We start from the raw sequence: 25,709 nt of genomic DNA, 5'->3' as shown, positions 1-25,709 counted from the left end.
AGACGTCTTTCGAACAGTCTTTCGAACAGTCTTTTGAACAGTCTTTTGAACAGTCTTTTTTCATATCTAAAGTAAAAGACTTAGTAGGTATTGTTAGGGTCTCGAGGTACTCGATGTACCTGTCATTCACTATGTCCGAAATTTTTCTGTTGTGTGAAAGTACTGGAAGTTGGCGTGCAATTGGACTCAACCCATTGAAACTCATGTCTATTGCCCAAATCACGAATGGGTGAATTGGTCTTCAGTTCGTGAGCATCTAACAAGAGCCTACAGCCTCGACCTGGACACGAGCAGTGAGATGCTCGGGGTGCAGAGGAGTTTTCGCCCCGCCGCGAATCTCCTAGTCCGCCCAGTGGAGAATTGCGAGACATCCTTCCTGCCGTTGGAGGGAGGAGAGGGGCTTCGATACCACTTATTGATCGACCACAACCTCACAAAGTCCCAGGTGACGATCGAGCTCAATAAGCCACGTCGACGGGATGGATCTCGGGATCAGCTCTACAGTCTCAAGCCTATCCCATGTCCAGTCTCAGGGCGTGATTCACTAGCATTTGAACGTGTGCATGTCCAGAGACACTTGACAGATTTCCATGGGTGGACAAACGAGCTTGAGCCACCCCTGTACCAACCGTGAATTTCTCTCGACATCTATCAAGACTCACGTACAAGCAGGTTTGGCCTTACCTGTGTTGCTCGCAGCTCCGATGCAGCGATAAATTTACGACTGTCAAGCAGGGCTGGGATCACTTGGTCGTCAAACACAGATTCACGGAAGAGGATTCCAAACCGGAGCAGTTTGATCCCAGAGATGAATCGGCAACCCTGGATGGCTTTTACTGTCCCGTCAATAGAGTTGGACTTGGTCATGGAGAATGCATCGGATGATGTGAGTCTTTTAGCTGGGGAAGACTACGGATACGATGGAGAGCTCGAGGAGATTTGAGCAGTCACGACGCTGTCGATTTTTCTTTGTGTCAACCTGACAATTTGCAAGCGCCGTGGACCTTGTATTTCCTCTTCTTCATATTTCTCCTCCTCTCGCTTCTGACACTCCAGTATGACTTGAAGTGACCCCTCTCGTTCATTACTGGTCTCTGCCCTGTCCTTTTGTTTACCCATTTCGATGGCTCCACGCATGTATCCTTCCTTTCGGTGCCACTTATTCTTTCAGACAGATATAAATCAGGTAGTCTAGGGATGAAATTCCCGCCATTAATTTATTTGTTGTATGATTAAAAATGTTCCTTCCTATTCAGGACGGTTTTCCAATCTGATCTAGACCGTTAGTTAGTCCGACATTGGTTCAAAAACTGATTTATAAAGTTGAGATTCGGTTCTTGGTAGTCAATAATCCGACTTTGCCTTGCTATTGCATCTCAGCCCACACATGAAGCAAAGCAACGAATTTATAACCACAGCACTAGCCACTAGAAAGAAGTTCCAGTAGCAAATCAGAACGAAAGGTAGCTTCCATCTCGTAGTACACAGGAATTATTGAGTTGCTGTCCACTTCCACGGGTCTTTAGAAGTCAAGCAAAGTTACCACACCATTCTCCGTGTTGTAGAGAACATTGTGCATTCCCGCGGTCATCAATACGGACGGCCACTTGCCGAAAATCCTTGATACCCTGAAGGCATTGAGCCTGAACAGCAGCTCGTTCTACCGCAGACAGAGTATGCCAGAGACGGTCAAGACATGCCCCGTCCTCTATGCTCTAGTACGGGAGCATATCCCGATGGAAAGATACTCGAGCAAATAATTCTCCCCTCTTAGAATCCACTTAGCGACGTTCGAAAGATCAGACGGCTGCTGAGTCCAAAGACGCTCGTAAACCGCGGTTTCGGGATCAAAAATAAACGTAACTAGTGATATAGTTCAAAGATAGGGGAAACAGATAATATGACTCACAGCAAATCATATTTAGTCTGCCAACATTTCAATAACTCGCGTTCCATCTATTGTAGCCAGCCAGGTTGCCTTAGACTTGATAGATAGGTCCGATAACTAGCGAATACAATTTATGACCGTAGGAGAAGATGTGCCAGTGTTAACGATCACACTATTTGCTGTGACAGGCTCGTTTGTTGAGGGATGGGGCGGTTGGTCGGGAATGCTGGGGAGACAAGCGGTGGCGCAGATAGGAGAGGATCACACAGGACCCAGTCAAGCGAATTGCGTTTGAAAAAAATTGCATTAAAGATAAGCTCACTAACAAGAAACGAATAATTATCTTGCAAAAAAATCCTAGCAGCAGTAGCCACTGTCGCTTTTGGGACTGCGTCCCACGCAAGATATATAGAAAACCTAATATCTGGTCTGCATTTCGTTTCAATGTTAAGGACCTTTCCGGTCGATACTATGGTTAGTCCTCACAATCCTGTTACAAGCCGTAAAACCTAACGAGCTGCAGAACCGAACAAGTACTATCATGTGTCATGACTCTCTCTACTACTCGGATTGGAACGGTTTTCATGACCTAGAGGGCATTGAATCCCGAATTTTGGGCGAACGGCTACGAGTCTTGGGAAATACTATGAACATGGTAATGGAGATTTCTGCGATATAAGTTTGACATTGAATTCCTTATCTTTGTACGGGTGGACTGACTGAGAATCTACACCAATATTAATCTACACCAATATTAATCTACACCAATATTCATGCTTTGCCCAAGTTGGGCGCCATCTCTGATTCACATTGGATTCCTCTGATAGCCAAAGAAAACGACTTGTTATCAGCGATGATCAAAACAAACAAATGGCAACAGGCACATCACATCAAAGAAAGGGTGGTCGAACGGATTGCTTGTGACGCGAGAGGGCACGTCGCGGGAATCAATCTCCAGCGACAAATATTCGATGAACTGTTGTCTGAATTTTATGAACTACGATGTGGACAAAGGACCAGCTTTCTGAACGAAGATCAGCTCCCGGAGAATGGTATTAATGTCATGCCAGAAGAGGCTGAATTCGTCATATTCGACGGGGCCATATATAAGGGTCAGGTTCCTATTTTGCACACATGAAGAAATGGGACAGTTTAGTTCTTTATAATCTCTTGTTCTTCTTGGCTTCCGCATTAATCCAGTGACGGATGATTTTGTGCGGGGCCCTGGGCTAGTACATCTACATAAGTGGTGCTAATTCCTATATCTAGACATGAATCATCATGTTCCTATCATTCCTATCATTTTACCGCCATGTTTCGCGTCGGCATTGACTCGCGTAGAGTCCCAGCCATACTCCATCCAGATGAGCGCACGTCCAATTAACATTTGTTTCCTCGCCACAGCCGAAGGTTAGACGCCAATACAGACATAATAGCCCACCCAAAGCGACGCACAGCTCAACCCAACATCCGGGTTCCACGTGTTGAAGTTGGCAGCGGTGATGCCGGCACTCTGCTCAATTGACCAGCATGAGTCTCCGTTCGCGACGAGATGGTACTTCTTGCAGGTGCTGATGGTACCGGGCTGGGGGCCGAGATCAGCCGTGGCCATGCAGTAGTAGTAGCCCGCCTGCATGTTCGTGCAACCGGTGCCGACAGCCGGATTCCAGGTCTTGAACTGGCCAGCGTCAGGTACGAATAGTAGCCTGTGAGAATGTTGCTGCAGGTGTCGCCGGACTTAGCCTGGTAGTAGCTTGTACATCCGGAGACCATACCGGACTGGGTGGGACTAGGGCCACCGGCGGTTGTTGTCGTGGGATTCGATGTTGTGGTTGTTTTGGCCGTGGTGGTGGTGGTTGCAGATCCTGACACGCCAACGCAGACGTAGTAGCCTAGCCACAGGGAAGAGCAGGAGGAGCCCACGGCTGGGTTCCAGCTGTAGAAGTTGGCTAGGGTGATACCGTTTCCACTGGCGATTTTTATTGGCACCTGTCGTTCTCGACTACCTGATAGTACTTGTTGCCTACATTTTGGTCAATATACGTTGAGTTCATGTACTATGGGGATGACGGCTTACAGTTGGGAACAATGCCAGTTTGCTGCGGCGTAGGCCCGTTAACACTAGCGGTGGTTGTCGTGGTCATTGTGGTAGGGGTGGTGGTGGTGCCGGATAAACCCACGACGCCCACGCACACATAGTAACCGGGCTGGAGGCCGGAGCAGGAAGTTTCCACGGCCCTGCATGAGGGGTGGTCAGTTCATATTACGGAGAGGCACATTATGGGCCCAAACTCACGGATTCCATGAGTAGAACTGGCTCAGGGTGAAGTTGCCATAGCTAGTCATAATATCATAGCAGGTGTCGCCGGACTCTACAAGGTAGAACGCATTGCAGTTGGCGACCAGTCCAATCTGCGTGGGGCCGGGAGCACCGCCAGTCGTAGATGTTGTGGTCTGAGCCGTAGTCGTCGTCGAGGATGATGTCGTAGTGGTCGTTGATTTGGTCGTCGTGGTTTTCACAGCTGGTGCCTCAACACAGTAGGAATTCCCGACGATGAGAGAGCAGGCCGTGCTGGAAAGTGATGGGTTCTACTTCACTCAGAAACCGTGTCTCAACTCATGCAATCGAGAACAGGAAGACGTACCCAGGAGATAAGCTGGCCCTGTGTGATCCCAAAGTAGCTCGAGAGAGAGGCACAGGTGTCCTCCGACGCAATGCTGTTGGCCCAGTACGTGCATGCAGTGGTAACATTAGGATCAGTGTTTCCAGTGGCAAAGCTGCTGTTCGACCACCGCTTCATAACGCCAGCATTAGCCAAGACTGCCAGGAAGGCATGAAGAAGAAGAGACGGGACCATTGCTGCCACTGATTTAGACAGAGGTATACTGGTATGCTAGGCTGGAGACTCCAGATGCAACAAGAGGTACACTTATATAGCTTCTTGTGCGACGGGTTCCATCGGCTATTATGACTGACTGTTGTACGCGATTGTTCCAAACAGGCCATGCACAAACTACCGTACTGTCTGGATTGAAGAGTTGCTGTTCCGGTAAAATGGGTCCTTCTACTAGACAGACTAATATTGCCTTTGGTACCACACCGTTGGCAGCTAGCGTTGGCTACTGCAGACTATGCAAATTGCGCCGACCTTGACCAGGATGTAATTTTCCAAGATGACAATTGGGTTGCAGTTGTGAGCGATGTCGGAGGTCGGAGCACATATATCGGGTTTACTCTAAAGTCGTCGGCAGGAGTTCGCATACACATACCTCCATAGGGGAAGTCTCGGTTAGGTAGCGTGGGTAGGTTTCCAAATGACCTTGGTTTTTCTGGCTTTTGGGAGATTTACTCTCTTGCTTTCCTCTCCGTTCATATACTCCGCTTTCTTCCGGTCCGCTTGAGTTTTCCGGTATTGGCCCTGATCAAACGATCTCTTACTCCCACGATGAGGAACTGGCTTTGTTACCTAATAGCCTCCCTTGGCCTCGAGATGATTCTGGCTACGGACATGAAGCAGCCAGATCTAGCGCGGAGAGGACATTCGGCCAGGAGAGCCCACGGCTCACGGCCCCTGCAAAAGGACCAGGGCGGCTCATCAACAAGGCCCGGATTGAGCTCCGTCGAGCACATCGTGCAAGGTGCCCTTAGCTCCAACTGGGCCGGCGCTGTCCGTGAGAGCCCCCCAGCCAGCGCCACTTATACCTAAGTCGGCGCAACCATTACCGTGCCCACTCCGACTCCAACGGGCAACTCAACCTCATATCAAGCCGCCTCGGCCTGGGTCGGCGTCGACGGCGCAACATACATAACCGCAATCCTCCTGAACGATGTCGACTTCTATATTATTAACGGCGAGCCGTACACTGATGCATAGTACGAGTGGTATCCGAACTTCGTGCTCTATTACGACGAGTTCGCCGTCAATCCGGGTGATGTTCTTGTTGCATCGGTCAATGTGACCTCTCCTAAACGGGGCATCTGCATTGTTGAGAACCGGACGAGCGGGCAGTCGGTGACCACTATTATAAGCGCGCCTAAGAGCACGGCAACCCTGCAGGGGGTGAATGCCGAGTAGGTGGTCGAGGACTTCCAGTCGGGGGACAATATAGTACCGTTTACGGGGTTTAATCCAGTTCAATTTAAGGGTTGCGTAGCGGAGGCTACCGGCGTCGAGTATAGGTTAGAGGATGCAACGGTGTATGAGTTGATGCAGGGTAGCGAGATGCTAGTCCACGTCCAGGCGACTAACACGTCTGAACTCATTTTCATCCGGACTTGACGAGGCTGATGGGGGCAATAAAATGGATCATCGCATTTTACAGGGTATGCGCTAGTAAACAAGCATGAGGGCCATCTACTGTATCAAGCTGTCAGGGTTAGACGACCAGGGATCTATCTCCCAGCCCGAATGTCACCCTGCTATGGAATTAAAATTGCATCAAGTTCTTCTCAACTGGCCAGAGTATACTAAAACCTTGGCATAAAGGTCCCTGGCGTAGACGGAGCTAGTTATTGCTAGCAACGCACGGCGTTTTGAACTAAGCATTTAGCGCCAATCAGACGACCATCGCCATCGGAACAACCTGATCAACGTCTTGACTCTCCCTTGGCAGCCCCTTGGCAGTCCCTTGGGAAGTCTGTATAAGCCTGGGGCACGACGATGTGCCCCTCTTCGAATCGTATTTTCCCACATGCCCCTGTATCTTCAGAGAGACCTCGTCCTTAACCGAGCAATATACGACGGGCATCGCCCATCGCCCCTGGACCCCAACATCCGCCGTGTTCCTGAGCGTGCCGCAATTACCGAATCCTAATTTCTGGCCTTGACGTATTGAAGACCACCTTAGGCCATGATTAACGAGAGTTTGGGGGCTATCCCGCCTATTCCAACACTAGTATGGGAGTGTATACTGGACTGCGTGAGTTTTCGCAGGGTTATCTTATATGACAAGAAAATAATCGTAATGCTTTGAACCACGCAGCTACGATGGGACTCTTATTCGACTCTACAGGCCCTCAGTCTAACTTGCCGCGGCTTTCGTCGCCTAGCACTGCCCGTTCTGTTCGAAACCCTTTATCTCCACTTCCGTCCAAAGCGCGACACAGGATATCGGATGCTACAGGATCTTCAGGAAGCGGGAGATAAGCTATTCCGCTGTGTTCGTATCCTCATCGTTACGGGGTCTTTTCTATACAACCCCGAGAAGGATACCCCGACGCTTCTGTCGCCGTTACTAGTGTCTCTTGTAGAGAAGCTGCCACGACTAGTGGTTCTTAGGTGCAGTTATAGTGAAAAGCCCTAAACGAGCCCGATAGCTAACGAGGTAACAGATGGCGCGGCCGCTTCCCACTTCCCTATAGTGTGTTGCAGCACCTGGATGCTCGTCAGTTGGTGCCTAGCTTGTACTTTGAAGGCTGGCCGTACAACCTACCTATCGCTCTAGTCAAGCATATATCGTATTGTATACGTTCTCTCAGCGTTGCTTCTTATGCCAGGGAAGAGCTAGATAGATTAAAGTATATAGTGCTAGCCCTACTATATCTAGATCGGCTCGATATGAAATTTATTACCCGCTCGCAACGTGATTCAGCGCCGCTATTCTCTCTTGGTTCTGGAGACAGCATACCTCCGCTACGCACTCTCTGCCTAACGAATTTTGCGGTTGACCCCGAACGAGTAAATAAATAGGACTAATGTCATCACATAAGACATCTGGGCCTAGATAGTAGGGCAGAATCGCTTAAGCTTCTCACGCTCTTTACAGGAAAGACCCCCGACGTGATATCGCTAGCACTACGAATCCATAATGGAACATCACCGGATATCTCGGATGACCTATACAGTCAGCTAGATATGTTCCTGCAGAGCGTTAATACCTTAGCGACCTTTACTGCATACAACTTATCTAAGGATATCCTCCCACTTTTAGTGTCTCGCTATGGGCCTTACCTCCGGCGTCTGCGATTCCGGCAGACTAATTTCAACAAGAGAGACCAGGAGCAGATAAGATACCTCTTCACCTTCGAAGAGCTCCAGAACCTCGCTAGTACGCTTCCACAGCTGTAAAGGCTCGGAATCGACCTGCGATTCAAGGGTCACTTAGTATATACAAGTCACCGGACACTCATTGTCATAACAAAACCCCGCTAATTGACCACCCTAGTCCTACGACGTACTTAGTGGAGCGGCATACTTCCCCACTCTTGAGCACCTAGAGCTCAACTCGAACTTCCCCTACAGCGAAGGGGGAACGAACGGCCGGACACCTATAGTAGATTCATAGCTCAATACAGCTGTTGTCGAAGAAGCATTCCGCTACGTAGCAGGGGAAAAGCTGTACTATGAACGGATCACTAATCCAACGACGGTTCTATAGTCGCCTTTCACGGCGCTCGATATCAAAGTAGGCGAATGGGAGCCATATGTTGAAGCCTACAGAACGTCAACATCGGCCACCGATCCCATTTTCATGTATGCCTGTCGGTAGGTAGACTGTCGGCCCGGCAAGGTCGATATCGTTCGATTACGGTGCTTTGCCAAGGAGTATCCCATTGAGGATGATCGATATGAGCAGGCGCTGGCTCGTGCGGGCTTATGGAGTGTGTCAAAAGTACTCTCGGGCCCAGGGACTCTGTAGCACATCTCCATTGACTCAATTTGAGAATTCCCCTTAGTAGCATTTATAGCCATAATATAATGAATCTAGGCTTCTGACTATTCTTTACCATTCAGACACTGGAGAAGCAAGTGAGACTGACGAGCAACCAAGTTCACTTTCACTACAGATGTCTCTTTTTCCATCCTCCCTCTCAGACATGTTATATACAGTACTATCATAGAGCTGCCGCCTCCCCAGTCGACCAGTCATTCTTGTCCAGATATATAGCTGACCCGGTTAGCCCATGTCCCAGAGTTAGCAGCCAGAAGGAAGTCACATACCAGTCACGTAGAAGGCAAAACTATCTCCGTTGTTCTCCGCCTCCGCATCCTCACTCTCATTGATCTTAGTCACGCACTCCCATCCGTACGCAGCACCGTTGATGCCCTGAGAGTAAGGCGTATCCACTACCAACAATCAGCACTCATTCACTCCACGTAGAAAAGGAACAACATACTATAAAAATTATCTTTCCCTTCGTCATCCTTCCCAAGTACTAGTGACGAATACGACAGCTTATGCAGTAAATTTATTCCCAGAACCTTCTAGCGGATATCATCCAGGTTCCTCTCACCCTTGCCGTAGGTTTTTCCGCGCACGCTTTTGAGCGATTCTCCTGTGAAACCCTTCAGCGCATCCGGACAGAACGTGATCGTCTCTATTTCAGCACCCTTCGAGGGATCCAGGTAAGCCACAAGTCCGAGCTTGTTATCGCGACAGCTGCCTCCAAGATGATCGAATTTGCGGGTGGTCTGTCCGCCTCGCTCGGCGGGCCGGTTGTCCCAGTATTCGTACTAGAGGACTGTCTATATATTAAGCCCAATATAAACTTCGATCAAGGAAGGAGAGAGAAGAAGGATACTTACGTTCATCGCCGAACGGGTCCTCATCGTCCAAGAAGTTGTCATTACAGTAGAATTCCCAAATCGGAGGCGCAGCGTCGCTGCTAAGCGCAGCGGCAAGTTTCTTCGCACGATCTATATACCACTTACTTTAGTCCGCTGTCGGAATGAAAATAAGGCGAGAGAGGGAAGTCTACCTATCTGTTGCTGTACCCTCGCCGCCCCTACCTTGTTGTCGTTAGCTAGATTTCCCTACCACACCTGTCCAAAGACCGCTTGGAACGTGTGCAGAGTCGACACCACTAACTTGTCCGATGACAGCGATTTAGAGTTGCTGTTCAAGAAGTCGACAAGTGCTTCGCTGCGGTCAATCATGCGATTTATCTATTCATTCTTTTCTCAGTCTCGACAATAAAAGAACCTTCAGTATGATGGACTTACCGCGACAGGTGCATCGACTAAAGCCTGCGAGATCCAGCCGGCTTGTTTGCCACTACATTTGTTGTCCGTGAAGACACGCTTTATAAGGAGAGGTGGACGGACGGTTGTCTGGTCCCCTGTGTCTTGGAGGGTGTGGAGATGGTTCGCCGGAATAGCATTGCAGACGAAGGCAAGGCTCAAAGGGGCCAGGAGAGCCGTACGAAACTTTATAGCGATTTTTTCGAATAACACAGATTCTCAGGATGGCGGTCAACAGCAATTGAGCACTGGGTGTTAGACTGAGCTTGTTTTATAAACACCGTATACGAACCGTGTGGCTCCAAGGAGGACAACCGACAGCGGAGAATAGCATAGTCTTCTAACACCGGCCTGTATCTGCATAATTTAAGTCCTGAGTCAATTATAGCCTAGACACTAACTTCGCGATGTTGCATCTCGCCTCCGCTTACCATTTCGCGCCCCGTCGTCTGTGTGTCCTGTATCTATTGTGCGCTACTTTAGGCGTATTTTAGCCCTGCTAGTCTCCGTCGTATCAGCCACTAGTCAGGTATAAAGTACTGAGCTAAGTAGACCGGCAATGCAAGTCGAGCTCTTACCTTTGCTAGTGGCGATGCGTAGAATGGCCTAGACTATTCATGGGGTTTTCACTTCCGACGTCGCATTCTTCGTCTAATGTCCGAACAAATGGCATTGTAAATTAACTACCTTCGGAAGCCTTAGGCTAAGGAGTCTATAAAGCCCGCCGCTGTGTCCCACCAGAACCTCCCCAACAGCAAGACAACCCAACAAGGAACAAAGTGCTAAAGATGCTGACCCTGAAGTGGGCAGGACTACTTGGCCTGCTGGGTCTCGTCCCCGTTTAGGCGCTCGAGTTAGGGACCTGTTCCACAGACTCCCCTTGCTACTAGGGGTGCTGTAGCAACGCCGGCTATTGTGGATTTGGCCCGGACTTTTGCGGCGACGACGTTTGTATCTCAGATTGTGATGCGGTTGCGGAGTGTGGTCGTATGTATCTCTTCTCTGGGCGACTTTGGATGGACAGAAAGCTGACGAGTGTCCAGAATATGCCCCGGAAGGAAAGGAAACCTGCCCGTTAAACGTCTGCTGTTCAGAATTTGGGTATATGCCTGCTATTTCTGCTTGGATTTGACGGCCAATTACTAATATAGTGGGTAGATACTGTGGAACTACGGACGAGTTCTGTGGCGGTGGCTGCTAGAATAGATATAACGCGGTGAACCGTCCGTGAGTGGTCTATCCTTATCAGAAGAATCAGCAATTCGAGCAGTCAGTCTGATCTTAGTTCTCTCCCAGTTATTAGATCTTGCGCTAGGATATCTAGTGATGAGCGTTATATAGGTTACTATAAAAGCTGGAGCCCTAACAAACTATGCGATATTGTGCGGCCGAGCGATATCAACGTAGCCCCGTGGACTGTGCGTGCCCTCCTCTTTTCCTAACGCGTTTATGTCTGATAGCAGTGATAGTATCTCTACTACTCCTTCGCGCTCATCGGCTCGTCTACCTCCAAAATCATAACGATGAATAGGACGAGGAGTTCTACGTCGATTTCAATGCGCTCAAAGACCGCAAGCCCGGTCTCAAGACGTTTATCTCTGTCGGTGGCTGGGATGCGGGTGGGAAGGTCTTTTCGGATATGGCTCGCTTCCCCGGTACGAGAAGTGCATTTATATCTTCGTCAATTGCCCTAATAGAGAAGTACGGATTTGATAGTATTGACATCGACTGGGAGTATCCCGCCGCCGAGGACCGAGATATTCCCCACCACTACCCACCCCCTTCAGATACATATCTATAGCTGATACTGACCTGATAGACGGTATTGTGGCCGATACGGCTAACTTGGTCAAACTGCTGGGTGCACTATAGGCGGCCTGCGCGGGCAAGTATATGATCACGGCCACGCTGCCTTCGTCTTACTGTATGTTTTGACTAAACCGATTGATATCGGTGCCACTAACACAAAGCAGGGTACCTCAAGGGCTTTGACATCGTGGGCATAAGCAATTATATGGACTGGTTTAACTTTATGAGCTACGATATCCACGGTATATGGGATAGCAGCAGCGAGTGGACTAACTCGGTGGTCAACCTACATACCAATCTTACCGGTGCGCACTCACTAGCTCTTTTTGGCACTTTTGTATACCCTTGCTAATCGATAACTAGAGATCTCCGCCGGCCTGGATCTTCTCTAGCGCAACAACATTAACCCTGCCAAGGTCGCTCTCGGTCTAGGCTTCTATGGCCGATCCTTCACCCTTAAAGACGCCTCGTGCAATACACCCGGATGTGCCTTTGCAAATGACATAGGGCTCGAAGGTAATACAGGTAGAGCTAACCCTAGGACTTGCACCGGAACTAGTAATATCCTCTCTAACTACGAGATTGTACGGATCCTAAATAAGTCCTCTCCGCAGGTAGTATACGATGCCACGGCCGGGGTAAACTGGACGACCTGGAATGATAATCAATGGTAAGCTCAGATAGCTGTTCCACTGCTCACAATATCACACTAACATACGACTATCAGGGTCTTATACGATAACGCCAAAACGCTCCTACAGAAACGCGACTTTGCCAACGCGCAGTGTCTGTCGGGCACCTTCGCCTAGGCGTTAGATCTCGGTAGCCCAGAAACTAAGTCCGATCTAGCCAATATAAATCCCAACGCTGGTATGTCCGGAGCCAGTACCGATAGTTCGGACAGTGGCTCGGGTAATATATATATCAGGCAGGAGATCTATACCAGCATTAACCCAACTATCGCCTGCGTACCCCCCTGCAACTTTATCTTCCTCCTAATAACGCTGCCAAATCCTATTACTATCAACTTCCCTTCGTATATCACCGCGCTGAAGGTCGCCTAGCCGACTCCCGCCGTAGTCACCGGGTCCAACGTCGCGGTTACTAGCACGACGATATATACCCGTACCGCCCAGAACACCACGCTGAGTATCCCGGCGATAGCGGCAACAGCTATCGAGGTCTAGAACTAGAACATCACGGGGAGCGTCACGGAAAAAATCTACACGCTGTCCAGTAGCGTCCTTCCGCCGCCCTTCTATATCACTAACAGCCTCTCCTCTACGCCGCCCGGGGTAACTTCCGTAACTCGCACCATCACACCACCTCTATTCCCCTAGACCACAACTACTGACAACAACCCGTTCCCTACGGCCACCTTCGAGGTCGGACCGCCCGCCCCCCTCTGCACCGCCAACTACGGCCACTAATGCTACCTATTCTGTACCGGCTGATGCGAGAGGAGCTGTGCCGACGGCGGTATAGACTTCTACGACCCGCAGGATCCCGATCCGCCGACCAAACCCGGTTGTCGCGGGCCTAACTGCCACAACGGGAAGTGCACGTGCCCTGAGGGTAAACGACTACGACAGCGACGATGACTTCAACCACGAAGATGGCAACGACGACAGCAACGGCAACGACAACAACGGCAACGACGGCAACGACAACGACGGCAACGATGACGACTTCCAAGTCTGCATTCAGGCTCTCAACAACAGACTCTCAGCAATTCAACCCTCGATTCAGCGCAGAATCCAGGTCGATAGATATCAAAGCCTCATTGATCAGTGCATCAGAGACCTTTGTCGTGACGTCGGCGGCCTGGCACATGCTGTAAATGCAATGCAACGCGCACAGGACCAGGAGATGATACGGGTCAACGCTGAACTTGCGGAGCTACGAGCTCAACTTGAGAGGGAACTCCGCAACCTTTCCCGCCGCTCAACATAATTTCGCATCATCTTCGCAGTTTTTTGAACGTAACCGCAAGCCACACCAAAGCTCGCCCCCGAGAGCCTGGTTCGAATCTCTACTACAGCCACTCCGAGCTTATACGCTGGAACAAAATAACTTAGTTAGCATCGTTAGCTCACTCTCCAATGCAGACTAGCTTTCCAAAAAGGGATCCACCGCAAGACGTAATTCCTACTCCTGTATGCGCTCGGGGTATTCGGAAACCATCAAAGTCTTTCGAAAGGGGTTTCGTGATTCGAAAAGATTGGGGGAAATCCTCCATGCTGTTCACCCGCTTCGAGTGGCACAAAAACCCGAGCTAAGAAAGTCCACTGAATAGGATGTGAGCAAGTTGGACAAGATCATCCAACGCGAGAAGGTCAACATCGAGGCTCTTCATGCCGAAATTGTTTGAGATTGCCTCGTTAGGTAGCAGATACGCTACTTCATGCTCGGACTTGGTCATTTCCCCTTCCAGCATCATATTCCCATCCTTTTGGTAACACGTTTTATTATTTTAGTAAGGCATCCCGAGCTGGTCTATACGGTGGTTCAACGTTGGTAGGATGCTGGTAGAATGATGGTAGAATGCTAGTTGAATGCCGGTTCAACGTGAGTTCCACGAGCTATGTATCATGTATAATTTCTGAGAATGGTAGGTATTAAGAGATTCTAGAATCAGAAGTGGTGCTTCTAAAAATAGGAAACGATTTATAGGTAAGAGAAAAGCAACAGTCGAGCACAGACATGGGGGATAGTAGTTAGGTATATTTCCGACCATGTCACCCAAAACTTCTTAGGGATATCTTTCATAGTATTCATGTCACTGCAGTTTCCCTAGGTGCAAGTAGTGAAGTCGACGAGCCCAGAATCAGGTACAGTCTCCTGGGGGAGGCAAAATGCAACATGTTCGCCCTTGAGGTTCTTGAAGACCCGCGAGTACTCAGCCTAGAGATGGATTGTCAATATCAAGCTATACCTAGACAGGGGAATTTGGTAATTCAAAGTCGTACCTCGATTCTGTTCACAAATGGGTTGTAGATATTCTCGGCCTTCATTTTCTGGCGGACCAAGTCGGAAACGCCACCAAGGATAGCGTTCACTGTAGTGACCTTGCTGTCCCAGGTGAGGAGCGCTGACACTCCAGCTCCATCACGACGGGTTGATTCGGTGCTACCGTAAATGTCTTCCATGAGTTAGCAAACATGTAAAGGTTCGGCAGGACAGGTTAATGCTCACTTTGCATCTTCTTGGCAATAGCCATGTTTCTCCACCAGGCCATTCCGACACCTTTGTTGAACAAGATGGTAGGGAAGACACTGTAAGGAGTGATCACGTCTAGCTCCTGCACTGTCTGACTCCCAATTGAGGGGATACCGGCGTTCGAGATGTAGCCGACCACATCGCCAGTGGATGGGTCCGTGATATTGTTGACAGAGGCAAACATGCCAGGAACTTTAGTGACAACCGAGTTGCAAGTGCGAACGCGCTCCGCATTTTGGAACACGCGGCTGTAGGTGGTGCGTCAGTGTGGCCTGGCCTTAAGTCGGTCGTTGGATTAGAGTCTCACCGAATGATATCAATATCATAATAAGGCATCTCCATCACCTTCCAAGTCTCGTGACTGGAGAACCAGTATCCTGTCGCAACGTCAAAATGGGCAATTTCTCTTCACCGAATTCAGGATATATCTTACCTTTCTGGACAGTAATCGGCCCAATATAGCCCATGTGATAGTCCACGCTCACTAATTTAGCTCTCTTGTACTCCCAAAGAGCCTCGATATCAGTATCGGAGAGACCACCGAAGAATTGGAGCCACCAAGTGAACAGCTCTCCCTCGAATGGATCATCGAGATAGCTATCGGTACCCTCACAGGCATAAGTCTGCTCGGGGTGGTGGACGGGAAGTGTCTGATTCTTGATATCGACGACAGCGCAAACCTTACCGGCGCCCTGATAGAAAATCTTTTTACGCAAGAAATAAGGGTTAGCAAATAAATATTCTGGCGACTTTCAGCGAAAAGCATGGGATGCATACGTGAGCTGCAGTGGTGCCGGTATAATCCATCCAAGTCTGCCACTTCTTCGCAAGATCGATATATGACTTGTTTGACGTGTTTTCCGCAGCCTGAATAAAGGCGTATACGGCCCACAGAAGCTCACTATATATTTTATCAGCTCAGAGATCTACCAAACTTCTTTCAGAGATAACGTACCCGTTATCCAAGCCAGGGACACGGTTGTTCCAGTCCCAGGTGGGAGAAAGGTCTTGAGAGCTCGAGGTAAACCACGGTAGAAATCCACCAAAGCCTGGGTAAGTCTCATTGAATCTCAAATATGTCTGCAATTTGAGGTCCATGATCGAAGCTGCGATACCAGGCGCTGCAGATGGGTTGCTCGGAGAGAGGAAACGAGCAGCTTCCGCAGATCCCGAGATAGCATGGGCATAAAGCATAACTTGCAGTGACTATTTTTTGCAAATATCATAAGCCCTTGGTCAAACTTCAATTTACGTGACATGTTTTAACTCACCTCTTTGCTTGCGGCGCTGAATGGATGCTTGACAGTTCTCTCGCCAGTCACGAAGTCAATATTGGTACCATCGTAGGACATGCCATTGTCCGAGTTATAAGAAACGTTATTCTGATGGAACTTGCCCTCCCAATACAACATATCATTGATGAAATTGGTAGGGTCCTGCAGAATTTGCTTCTGTGTATATTGTTGAGCAAATCGGCATGTAGGCTCGCCCCCCTGCTCTGAAGCGGCGGGCAGAGCTGTGGCTAAGGTGGCACAAGCCAGACCCAGCGACGCTTGACAAAAGCGCATGATGGGCTAAAAAGGGGTGAAAAAAGGGGAAAATGATAGAAAATTCTTCAGGCACCGTGTCTGAATCAAGATATGAGTGGTATATTGGTGTGGTTTGTCGTGGGGCAGTAAGGAATTTATATACAACTGACCAAGAGAACGTCAATTTCTATATTCTAGCGAAGTGTGAAGTGTATCGGAAGAATCGAGGTCCACAATTAATTGCGATCCCTTCCAGATTTCCCCTGAAAAACTCCCTCTGAGGAAGCGATCGACCCTCTGCCCCCGCATTCCTGGAGAATTTTCTGGGGAATTGTCGGTATCCCCAATCAAACAACCGGGTTGCCTAGCATGTGTTGACTTGCAAGCTCAAAATCAATCTCTGAAGAGCCCCACAGGCGCTCATAATCTTAGCGTTGGCTTTTCTTTCGGTGAAATTTGACCGGAGCCTTGAAGCTGAACTTGGAATTCGGCACTTGAAATCAAGGCAGGGCCGTGCCCCGTATCGCCGATGGTAGCCGGGTGTCGGGGAATCGGCGAAATATGGCACGATCGGGGATTTCGGGTTTCAGTTACCCTGAGGCGGATGGTCTGAGCATACCAAGACTTCTAGAAGAAGATTGTGAACGCGCAATCATCGTCCAAACGCCGATTAACGTCAGTCGTCGAAACGCTATTTTCTGCCTGAAATATTAGGCACTAAAGCTAGCCCTCAATTCAAGGTCGACCCGATTTTCTAAAATATATCTCGGCAAAAGTTATACTATTAGAAGAGGTCTGTGAAAAGCCCTGAATGTCAACATTGGACGATAGGATGGGGTTTCACACACGCTATATACAATTGCTAACTAAAATAGCCTCGCTAGATCTGCAAAAAGCGTTCATCGGCTTTCATAATCATTGCAAGTGTTCGATTCCATTTTATATTCGTACATCCATTAGATTACATAGACCGACGCAAGGTATCTGATGCCTTCGAGTCAAGCCTTGTCAAGATATCAAGAAGCACGGAGAGGTCAGTTCGTGCACGAGCAGATAAGGGCGAAGTCTCATGTTGATCGATGATTTCTAAAAGGCTTGCGCCTATGAGGCGTATCTTTTCAACCTTTTCATATTTAGCAAGGAAGGTACAATTTATGACCAAGGAGCATGATACAGTTGACTTACACATGGTTCACCATTGACTTGTAGTGCCCAGAAGGGAGCCTCGCGCATGATTCTCAACATGTTTTGCGCAATCTCCGTTTTCCTCAAGAGCAATATCTCATTATGTCCCATAGGGAAATAGCTGACCTCTTCAAATTTCTGTGTTATGACCATTTTCAGACAGTGCAGAGAAATGTATAAGTTGGCGGCTTGGATAGTATAAATCTTCAACAGACCATTCATTTCCTCCCTGTCAGAGTGGGCGTTCGTCACGAGTTGATCATCACGGAGAAAAGGCGGAAGATCATCTAAGGACGTCACAAAAAGGACGTAAAGATGATCCAGCCGTAGCCGTTCCTCGGCAGTCAGTGAATTATGAGAATTCATAGAGATAGTCTTGCGACTTTCGAGCAAACGCATCTCAAGTAGCAAATCAGAAGCTGTTTGCCAGAGACGCAAATTTGCATTGAAGCCGATGATAAAGCTCTTTCGGACAGTCAACTCCTCAGCACTCGTGCTTCCGGGTGTCACGATACTTTCATCCTCAATCCCGGTAGGATAACCCACCGTGATGCCAGATTCGAAAGAGAATTTATGGATCGTAATTGGACGACTGTTTAATATGGCAGCAGACTTATCACCGATGTAGGTGATCCAGAATGCTCGACGACGGAATTCGGCTTCTAGAGGGTGGAGACCCTGAATAGATTCTTCGTCATGCATCTGCAGTACCTGGGCCAATCGGGTCGCTTCGCCGAATATATGCCATGAGAATCTTGGCTTTCCTGCCGCATGCATGCAATTGGAGTGGAGATATCGAATCGCCACGGAGTTTGCATTGGGATACTCGAGGTCTGCCTCGAGGTAAGTGACTAGGCAGTCACGAGATGCCTGAAGAAACAGATCCGCGATCGCTTCCCCTTCTGGGAAAAGGTCCTTTGGAAGAAGGAAGGCCGTCTCGGCACAGACGGCAGTGATGAGTGTAAAAGTCACATCAGGCCATAGTTCTGGGTATTTTAATGACTCGTAACCATATCTTAGGCTGGAGGTGCTCCCTCGTAAAGCCTGTGCATGATCCCGAGCGACGAAAAACTCCAAACCATCTCGGAGACTCGATTCATGGACAAGCGGAATCAAAGGAAAAAGATAGTCGAAGAAATGTTTGAAGCAGCGATTGATCAGATTCTCCAATACCACTGTCGGCCTGCGTAGATACAGCTTCCGTGCGAGTGCTTCCCATCGCTGTAAAGCAGAGATAGCGCCTCCAGTAGACGCAGCGTGGGAGAGCGGTGTTGGAACAGTATGAACCGTCGCCGGCGACAGCGCAGGATCCAGGCCGATAGAAGATGTGATTCCAGAGTCCCACAGGCCGAGGTTCTCCGAGCCTCCTGATGTGTCGAATATACCCCGTGATGCAGGATTATGTCTCGTTACCTGCAAAGATGGTGTGACTGGACTCTGCAAAGAGTCTTCTCGAGCCTCTGCAACTAGGTGGCGCCGTTTGGCTTTCGGACCTCGTTTGGAAAGCGGCAAATTGAATGTGCATTGCTCACCAGCCAGACGGCAGTTAGCGCATACTGATGATGGATCAGGACAGTCGCACTAGGAAAGAAACTGATTTAGTCTAGGGCATCTTGATTTCACGATCGCTCTCGAACGCTATGCCATGGCCCACCTTGGCTTTTCGCCGCCGACATCGATCGCATGCCCTGGTGGCTGGACGCGGAGAATCTTCACGGTGAGCGGCTGCCATCACATCGTCAGAGTTCTAAGTCGTCGGGGAGAACGGAGAATTGTGTCGCTTCAAGTTGAAAAGAAAACCGGGGGTGGGCCACGGTCAAATACTCAATTACCCCACCCGAGCGTCCTGTTGAATTTCCCCGACGCACGGGCCGCTCGTCTCGATTCGGAAGCGGATCGACGGCAGGCCACAAGGCCTCTAGACGAGAAAAGAAACACCAAGCGACCAGGAGGTAGGATGGCGTGGTTCAACTTGAACATGGCCATTCATTGAAAAAAAGTCCAAACGTAAGTGTAACTTCATCATATATTTAGAACTAAGGAACTTGCTGGAGGCTCTAGCGTGCAATTTCAGGGAGCTTGAATGAATTTCGATCTTGGGTGTATCTGTGTCTATCTTCTTGTTTATGCTATCAAACAAATCCTATAACGCCCTAAGAGTATCTGTTCAGCCAGATCCCAGTACCTCGTCAACATGCAAGACCCCTGAATATGTTTGCCTCTTGCAGACCGGCCTTAACAAATTCATCTCTCCTCAGAACAGGCTCCCAAGGAGGGCGAATATGACACAGGCCGAGTCATATCGTACTCGAACAAGTTGTTATTGATCATTCCTGTCACTGACTAGGAGCCTAGATCCTAGGAGTGAAGATCTCAGGAGCCATCTGTTTCTCAAACATCCCTTTCAATAGCAATGCAGACTGTTTCGGGGTTCTTTCGAGGGTGTTATAATCGGTGAAAGTGACGCCAAAGCGAACCCCGTAACCATCGGACCACTCTAAAGAATATATCAGTCTTTGAGTCCTAGTTATGGCATATTGGAGTAACCCACCTAGATTGTCCATCAATGACCAGGCAAAGTATCCTCGGATATCAGAGCCGTCCTCGTTGCGCGCGAGAGAAACAGCCTCAATGTGGTCCTGGAAGTATCGAATCCGATACGTATCATTCACTGCTTCTTTGACTGTCATGTTTTCTTCCCCGGGGCAAGGACATCCATTTTCAGTGACATAGATAGGCTTTCCGTATTTGCGGTAAACTCGGGTCAAATGTTTTCGGAACAGGCCAGGAGTCGAGCGCAGCCAATTAACGCCGGACGGCTCCCCGACTGACTGGCCATCTTTGTTTTCTTGATACTCCTCGACGTTCCCGAGACAGTCAGTCTCGGAAGCTGGCTCATCGCGGTGGCGTGCAAACTGGGAAGTGTAGTAATTCATTCCGTAAAAGTCCATCTCTGCGTCGCGAAGCAGGGCAAAATCAGCTTCAGTGAACTCAGGTAGACGGCCACCCAGTTGCTCTCTCATGCACTTGGGGTAGTCTTTTGCAAGGCTTTTTATGTTGTTTACGAATTAGCTTTCTTGCACGATTAAGAGATGATACAAGGTACATACCAGACAGGATTGGCAAACCAGCCAATATGAAACTCCATACGTCGCTCGGCAGCCTGGTGATCGCGTTTATCTCCCTTATCCCAGGGCTCGTAGAAGTCACCATTCAAGGAAATTCCAACTTTGCCATTTTGAGAGGATTTGAACTCTCTGTTATAAAGAGCAACCGCGCGGGCGTGACTCATAATCAGAGCCTTCCCGACGATCCAAGGCTCCGTTGCAGAATTGCCCTCAGTAGACTGGGGATTAATGCTGCTTCTTCCAGGAGCATTTCCACCGGTAGAATAGCCCTAGAACATGTCAAATTCAAAGCTCAAGAAAAGAATCGGGACTATCCGAAGATACTCACAAAAATAGAAACAATCCACGGCTCATTCAGCGTAATCCAGTTCTTGACTCGGTCTCCAAATCGCTCATAACAGACCTTTGCGAAGTGTTCAAAATCTAGCTGAGACTCCTCCACATTTAGCCAACCTCCATATCTGTCATGGAGGGCTTGCGGCAGATCCCAATGGTACAATGTCACCCAAGGCGTGATCCCTCTTGCAAGTAAGGCGTCAATCAGTCGGTTGTAGAACGCAATGCCCTGTTCATTCACGGAATCACCCCTTCCGCCCATAGGGATGATTCGGGACCACGAGAGAGAGAATCGGTAGGCTTTCGCACCATATTTAGACAGAAGATCAAAGTCCTCCTCAAACCGATGGTAGTGGTCGCATGCAATATCGCCGCTGGCACCCTTTGTTCTTGTTGGCTCCAGGTGACAGAAGGTATCCCAGATTGACTTTCCACGACCATCTTCATTGACAGCTCCTTCGATTTGATAGGCCGCTGTCGCAAAGCCCCATTCGAAGTCGCTAGGCATTGAGGTGGCTGGAGAAGTATTCGCCATTTCGAAAAACCTCAAACTTGCCTTCACAGCAATTGTTGCGAAATTCTCAAGTCCCGAATTAAAAGGAAACTTATCCTCGCACCTCTGATAACTGCAGGAGCTTTGGGGCCCAACCTTATAGCCAAAAGGGCGGGTTGGCTTGTGGCGTTGAGACAAGGTGTGGAGCTTTCGGCGTTCCAAGGTTGGGGTCGGAGAATTACCGTGGCGTCGGGATAATTGACCTAAGACCCACGTGCTATTTTCCCGGTGAGTTTCTCCGCCCCCGCAAATCGCAACCCCAAATTTTATCCCCGATCATTTTCTTCTTCCCCAATCCCTAAAGTCCCCAGTCCACGATGACTGGCTAAATTCCCGTTATGGAATTTGACTCTGGGCTATGTTTCCACTGCTGTGATCCAATTAATTGATCGCATGACTCCTGGCAGAACCCTGTTCTATATAAGGAGCAGGGATGTCCATGTCGAAGTGTCCAAGACCGCACATCCAGCTGCAGCTTTACTTTCCAGTCTTCACTGAAAGCCCACAAAGGCGGGTAATTGACTACAAGCATGGCTCCTGCTGCTGCTCATGCGGCCGAGGGCATCATATCGCCCATCGATGTCGACTCCATGCCGCCGTTCTGGCGTCGGAAGAATGGTATCTTGCTCTATTTCCTCCTCACGTCGTCCCTGCTGGCTAGTGCTGCCCTCGGTATTGATGGTGTAGGTCTATACACTCACTATATGCACCGCTTTGATATGGATTCAAACTGACAAGGGTCTCGGCTAGTCCATGACAAACGGAATGCAAGTCCTGAATTCCTGGCAAGACAGATTCGGGCACCCCGAAGGCGCGAAGCTTGGATTCTTTGGAGCTTCTAATGCCATTGGAGGCGTTATTCCATTCATCTTCTTGAGTTGGATTGGTGACAAATGGGGCCGCCGCCTTCCAACTGCCTTGGGTTCCGTCGTCATCATCGTGGGAGTGATCATCGAGTTCTTCGCTACCTCTCTCAATGGCTATATTGGTGGCAAGCTAATCCTCGGATTTGGAAGTTCTCTCATCCAGATGGGCGCACCGGTATTAGTTACGGAGCTATCCCATCCCAAGGAGCGCGTCCAAATCACGACCTTTTACAATACATCGATCGTCTTGGGCTATGTTATTGGTGCTTGGGCAACCTTTGGCTGCTATCGCATTAACAGCCAGTGGTCATGGAGACTTCCAACTCTCATTCAGATCGTTCCATCGGCTTATCAGTTCTGTCTCATCTGGTTTTGTCCTGAATCGCCACGTTGGTTGATGGCTAAGGGCCGTGTCCAGGAGGCACGTGATATCTTGATCAAATACCATGGCGAATGCGACCCCAACTCCGAGTTAGTCGAGGTCGAATGCGCTGAGATTCAGCAGGCTATTTCCAAGGAAGCTGAGGAGAACATGACCTGGAAGGACTTCTTTTCATCCCGGGCCAATATGAAGCGTATATTCCTTTGCTTCGCCACAGCCGTCTTCAGTCAAAGCTCCGGCAACCTGCTAGTGTCGAACTACCTCACACAAATCCTGAAGGACACGGGTCTCAAGACTGAGTATGAAATTACACTTGTCAACGGAATGGTCACACTCTGGCAGTATATTGTGGCCCTTTTTGTCACTCTTATCATCGATCGCTTCCGTCGTCGTTTCTTCTTCCTCACCGGATCAGGTGGTGTTCTCGTCACCTTTATTGTTTGGACGATTGCCGCTCAGCAATACCTCGAACACAGCTCACTAGCTGCCGGCCGACTGGTTATTTTTTGCATTTTTGCGTTTCAGGCTTTCTATACCTTCGCCTGGACAAACTTGATTGTCACATATCCTCTGGAGTTGGTGACACTGCAGATGCGTGCCAAGACATGGGCATTCGTCCTGCTGACGATTCAGGTGGCCTCCATCTTCGGAAGTTACGTCAACCCCATTGCCCTGAAGAACATCGGGTGGAAGTTCTACATCTATTACTGTGTCTGGGTGTTCATCGTCTTCCTCATCGTCTACTTCTTCTTCGTTGAAACGGCCGGGCCCACTTTGGAAGAATTGGCCTATCTGTTTGAGGGCGAGGATACCAAGAAAGATATGGTGCACAAAATTCAGGAGAAGAAGGAGCAAGTCACTTATGAGGAGCACGTGGAGGACAAGGCTTGAATGAGTTGTACATAATCCTGTCATGAAATCTTCTCAATCTGATACATGATGATCTTTTCCCTAATGGCCTGGACCCTCTCAAACTAGTCCAGTGAGTCATTTATGTATAAAAGCTATTTAATCATACTGAATGCTAGGCTCAGAAATGCTTCAATGAACAGTCCCATTATGCACTAACATGGAGATAGACCACATCAAGATTGTATCTTGACACGAGAACTTCTTCAAATCCCTGTGAAAACAATTCGCCTCTAGCTTACGATAATCTTTCAATCCCCTCTGAGCAAGATATTGGGGATTTGTTTCCCAACTCTCATTTTTGTTCTTTGTCTCCTCCGGCAAAATCGGCATCTCGTCGTGCCCTCCTGTACAACCATCGCATTAGGGACTTCATCAATCATCAGCTCAAACTACATTGCCTAACTTGGGTTCGACTAATGAATACCATCTTGACTGCCCAACGCATTCTGTGTCACGCTATGACAAAATAGTACCCTATGCAGACTAGGTTCAAGAGGTGAGTTATTTCATCATATGTCGTACTAAAGTTTTCTCAGCACTTATACCATTAACTATCAACTCGGCAACGTCCAAGCAAATACCAAGCGCGAGAAGAGAATACTCTAGCACACTCGAAACTATTTCATACTTATTTGTAGCTCTATGGCTGTGCGATTAGTAGACATATTTCACCACTGTAGTGAAACCTGACTATGGGTTATACTCCAATTGAACCCTGTGAACTCTTGCATTTCGGACTGATTCCCACTCTTATGAATCCCTTATGGATGAACAGATCGCATAATCATGCATTAAAATCTAAAGAGCTCTATAGGAGCATCGAGAAGTGAAATATAAGAGACTCCTCTCTCTTTCATGCAGCCTTGGAAACATCTAGATTATTCAATTGTACCGCACGGCGATCCCACTGCCACAACGATCAATTCGTCCAGGGCGATATTTGGCCATTTGTTGGAGGGGTAACTCTAGTCCTTCTAATCATTTTCTATATGCAATCGCTTTCATCCTATGCTCACCCAATCTCGGCATGGATGTCACTCGTGATATATTCTCCTATGCGCAAGCAACAATATTGACAGCGCCCACGGCACTGCTGGCACAGGAAGCGAAGAGAGAAGAGGGAGACTGAGTCAATTGGTCTATCTAGAACAGGAAGACGAAGACGACTAAGAGAAGAAGAAGCAGAAGGGAACAGAACAGGGTCTATACGGCCCTGAAGCACAAAGGAAAAGGAACAAGGCCTGGTCCTGACAGGAAAACCCCGGCCTGCTTCATGCAGGGCCAAAGAAGACGACAAACCCTGCAAACCCTATCGAGGTCAAAGGGATCGAGTCATCAAATATATATCCAACGCGGCTGGACTTATCAAAGCTGGGCTATCCAAAGTCAGAAAAGCCTAGAATCAAATAATTCCTTATCATGACCGTGTTTCTCTAGCACATATACTCAAATCTAGTCTAACCCTTTCCAAATAGTCAGTGATAATGGTTATAAGACGATTCTCTCACCAAATTACGCAAGTGAGATTAGCAGAATACCCGGTCTCAGTCTCAGCAAAACGATAGTCCAAGAAGTTCACAGTTCACTCAAGGCCTTTGATCCATTTCTTCAACTCGATTCTGGGAATGAAATTTTCCAAGATGCGGTGCACATGAGATTGACACAGGCTCTGGGTACGTCGCAATCTAGACTATATCAGGCGTTACTTACGAGCTCTTCGTAGGCGGCGTTACAAAGCCTCTGTCGGATGAGGCTTCCATTGCCCTTCTCAAGGTTTGGACCGACGAGGATGGCATTTTAAATTTACCATCCTCTTCGAAATATTTCCAATGGCCTGACGACTTATCTAGAGTGGCATGATTTTACCCTGAAGCCGAGCGTACTGAAAATCATCGCCCAGCTCTCGTCAAGAGTATTTTTTGGGTGACAAAGTCCGTCGCG

The 25,709-nt window shown here is 48.7% G+C and overlaps 12 protein-coding genes across 12 annotated transcripts; 6 read left to right on the top strand and 6 right to left on the bottom strand.

Annotated features, from left to right (window-relative positions):
• Positions 1 to 544: 544 nt before the first annotated feature.
• On the bottom strand, positions 545 to 867 carry N7473_003644 (uncharacterized protein; the record flags this gene model as incomplete). The annotated part of the gene is made up of 2 exons (XM_057149584.1): positions 545 to 619; positions 685 to 867. 2 exons carry the CDS (start codon positions 865 to 867, stop codon positions 545 to 547), a joined length of 258 nt encoding a protein of 85 aa, XP_057013238.1.
• Positions 868 to 3,299: 2,432 nt separating this feature from the next.
• On the bottom strand, positions 3,300 to 4,746 carry N7473_003643 (LysM peptidoglycan-binding domain-containing protein; the record flags this gene model as incomplete). Its single annotated transcript, XM_057149583.1, has 5 exons — positions 3,300 to 3,594; positions 3,627 to 3,894; positions 3,966 to 4,126; positions 4,185 to 4,477; positions 4,534 to 4,746. 5 exons carry the CDS (start codon positions 4,744 to 4,746, stop codon positions 3,300 to 3,302), a joined length of 1,230 nt encoding a protein of 409 aa, XP_057013237.1.
• Positions 4,747 to 5,334: 588 nt separating this feature from the next.
• On the top strand, positions 5,335 to 5,964 carry N7473_003642 (uncharacterized protein; the record flags this gene model as incomplete). Its single annotated transcript, XM_057149582.1, has 3 exons — positions 5,335 to 5,560; positions 5,597 to 5,718; positions 5,764 to 5,964. 3 exons carry the CDS (start codon positions 5,335 to 5,337, stop codon positions 5,962 to 5,964), a joined length of 549 nt encoding a protein of 182 aa, XP_057013236.1.
• Positions 5,965 to 8,723: 2,759 nt separating this feature from the next.
• Positions 8,724 to 9,765, bottom strand: N7473_003641 (uncharacterized protein; the record flags this gene model as incomplete). Its single annotated transcript, XM_057149581.1, has 7 exons — positions 8,724 to 8,776; positions 8,830 to 8,955; positions 9,006 to 9,044; positions 9,123 to 9,308; positions 9,415 to 9,525; positions 9,604 to 9,614; positions 9,698 to 9,765. The coding sequence occupies 7 exons, from the start codon at positions 9,763 to 9,765 to the stop codon at positions 8,724 to 8,726; spliced, it is 594 nt and encodes a 197-aa protein (XP_057013235.1).
• Positions 9,766 to 11,221: 1,456 nt separating this feature from the next.
• On the top strand, positions 11,222 to 11,650 carry N7473_003640 (bacteriodes thetaiotaomicron symbiotic chitinase; the record flags this gene model as incomplete). The annotated part of the gene is made up of 2 exons (XM_057149580.1): positions 11,222 to 11,317; positions 11,381 to 11,650. The coding sequence occupies 2 exons, from the start codon at positions 11,222 to 11,224 to the stop codon at positions 11,648 to 11,650; spliced, it is 366 nt and encodes a 121-aa protein (XP_057013234.1).
• A 92-nt stretch (positions 11,651 to 11,742) lies between these two features.
• On the top strand, positions 11,743 to 12,467 carry N7473_003639 (uncharacterized protein; the record flags this gene model as incomplete). The annotated part of the gene is made up of 4 exons (XM_057149579.1): positions 11,743 to 11,773; positions 11,823 to 11,995; positions 12,051 to 12,328; positions 12,386 to 12,467. The coding sequence occupies 4 exons, from the start codon at positions 11,743 to 11,745 to the stop codon at positions 12,465 to 12,467; spliced, it is 564 nt and encodes a 187-aa protein (XP_057013233.1).
• Positions 12,468 to 13,087: 620 nt separating this feature from the next.
• Positions 13,088 to 13,611, top strand: N7473_003638 (uncharacterized protein; the record flags this gene model as incomplete). Its single annotated transcript, XM_057149578.1, has 2 exons — positions 13,088 to 13,101; positions 13,161 to 13,611. The coding sequence occupies 2 exons, from the start codon at positions 13,088 to 13,090 to the stop codon at positions 13,609 to 13,611; spliced, it is 465 nt and encodes a 154-aa protein (XP_057013232.1).
• An 840-nt stretch (positions 13,612 to 14,451) lies between these two features.
• Positions 14,452 to 16,445, bottom strand: N7473_003637 (endo-beta-1,2-glucanase; the record flags this gene model as incomplete). The annotated part of the gene is made up of 8 exons (XM_057149577.1): positions 14,452 to 14,562; positions 14,628 to 14,800; positions 14,854 to 15,125; positions 15,185 to 15,254; positions 15,311 to 15,581; positions 15,655 to 15,778; positions 15,833 to 16,083; positions 16,149 to 16,445. The coding sequence occupies 8 exons, from the start codon at positions 16,443 to 16,445 to the stop codon at positions 14,452 to 14,454; spliced, it is 1,569 nt and encodes a 522-aa protein (XP_057013231.1).
• Positions 16,446 to 17,325: 880 nt separating this feature from the next.
• N7473_003636 (transcription factor domain-containing protein) lies at positions 17,326 to 19,368 on the bottom strand. Its single transcript, XM_057149576.1, has 3 exons — positions 19,246 to 19,368; positions 17,592 to 19,172; positions 17,326 to 17,529 (listed from the first exon to the last, which is right to left on the bottom strand). The coding sequence occupies exons 1-3, from the start codon at positions 19,321 to 19,323 to the stop codon at positions 17,368 to 17,370; spliced, it is 1,821 nt and encodes a 606-aa protein (XP_057013230.1). The 5' UTR covers positions 19,324 to 19,368; the 3' UTR covers positions 17,326 to 17,367.
• A 574-nt stretch (positions 19,369 to 19,942) lies between these two features.
• Positions 19,943 to 21,590, bottom strand: N7473_003635 (glycoside hydrolase family 1 protein; the record flags this gene model as incomplete). The annotated part of the gene is made up of 4 exons (XM_057149575.1): positions 19,943 to 20,088; positions 20,143 to 20,639; positions 20,702 to 20,988; positions 21,048 to 21,590. The coding sequence occupies 4 exons, from the start codon at positions 21,588 to 21,590 to the stop codon at positions 19,943 to 19,945; spliced, it is 1,473 nt and encodes a 490-aa protein (XP_057013229.1).
• Positions 21,591 to 22,138: 548 nt separating this feature from the next.
• N7473_003634 (putative MFS hexose transporter) lies at positions 22,139 to 23,747 on the top strand (the record flags this gene model as incomplete). The annotated part of the gene is made up of 2 exons (XM_057149574.1): positions 22,139 to 22,291; positions 22,359 to 23,747. 2 exons carry the CDS (start codon positions 22,139 to 22,141, stop codon positions 23,745 to 23,747), a joined length of 1,542 nt encoding a protein of 513 aa, XP_057013228.1.
• Positions 23,748 to 25,245: 1,498 nt separating this feature from the next.
• Positions 25,246 to 25,628, top strand: N7473_003633 (cytochrome P450; the record flags this gene model as incomplete). The annotated part of the gene is made up of 2 exons (XM_057149573.1): positions 25,246 to 25,441; positions 25,468 to 25,628. Coding segments are annotated over 2 exons (357 nt in total), but the record flags the coding sequence as incomplete, so codon positions are not given.
• Between the last annotated feature and the right edge of the window lie 81 nt (positions 25,629 to 25,709).

Source organism: Penicillium subrubescens (assembly GCF_028828155.1).
Source record: "Penicillium subrubescens strain IBT 31985 chromosome Unknown utg000002l_segment0_segment0, whole genome shotgun sequence".
NCBI classification, from domain to species: domain Eukaryota; kingdom Fungi; phylum Ascomycota; class Eurotiomycetes; order Eurotiales; family Aspergillaceae; genus Penicillium; species Penicillium subrubescens.
Note: the sequence above shows the minus strand (reverse complement) of the source record. Positions and strands in the feature narration are given on the sequence as shown.

Coding starts and splice junctions, on each gene's coding strand:
- N7473_003636 (XM_057149576.1), bottom strand. CDS start 19,323: ATGGCAGCCGCTCACCGTGAAGATTCTCCGCGTCCAGCCACCAGGGCA. Junction 19,173..19,245: donor GTCGGCGGCGAAAAGCCAAG/GTGGGCCATGGC, acceptor TTTCTTTCCTAG/TGCGACTGTCCTGATCCATC. Junction 17,530..17,591: donor AAGTCAATGGTGAACCATGT/GTAAGTCAACTG, acceptor AAATATGAAAAG/GTTGAAAAGATACGCCTCAT.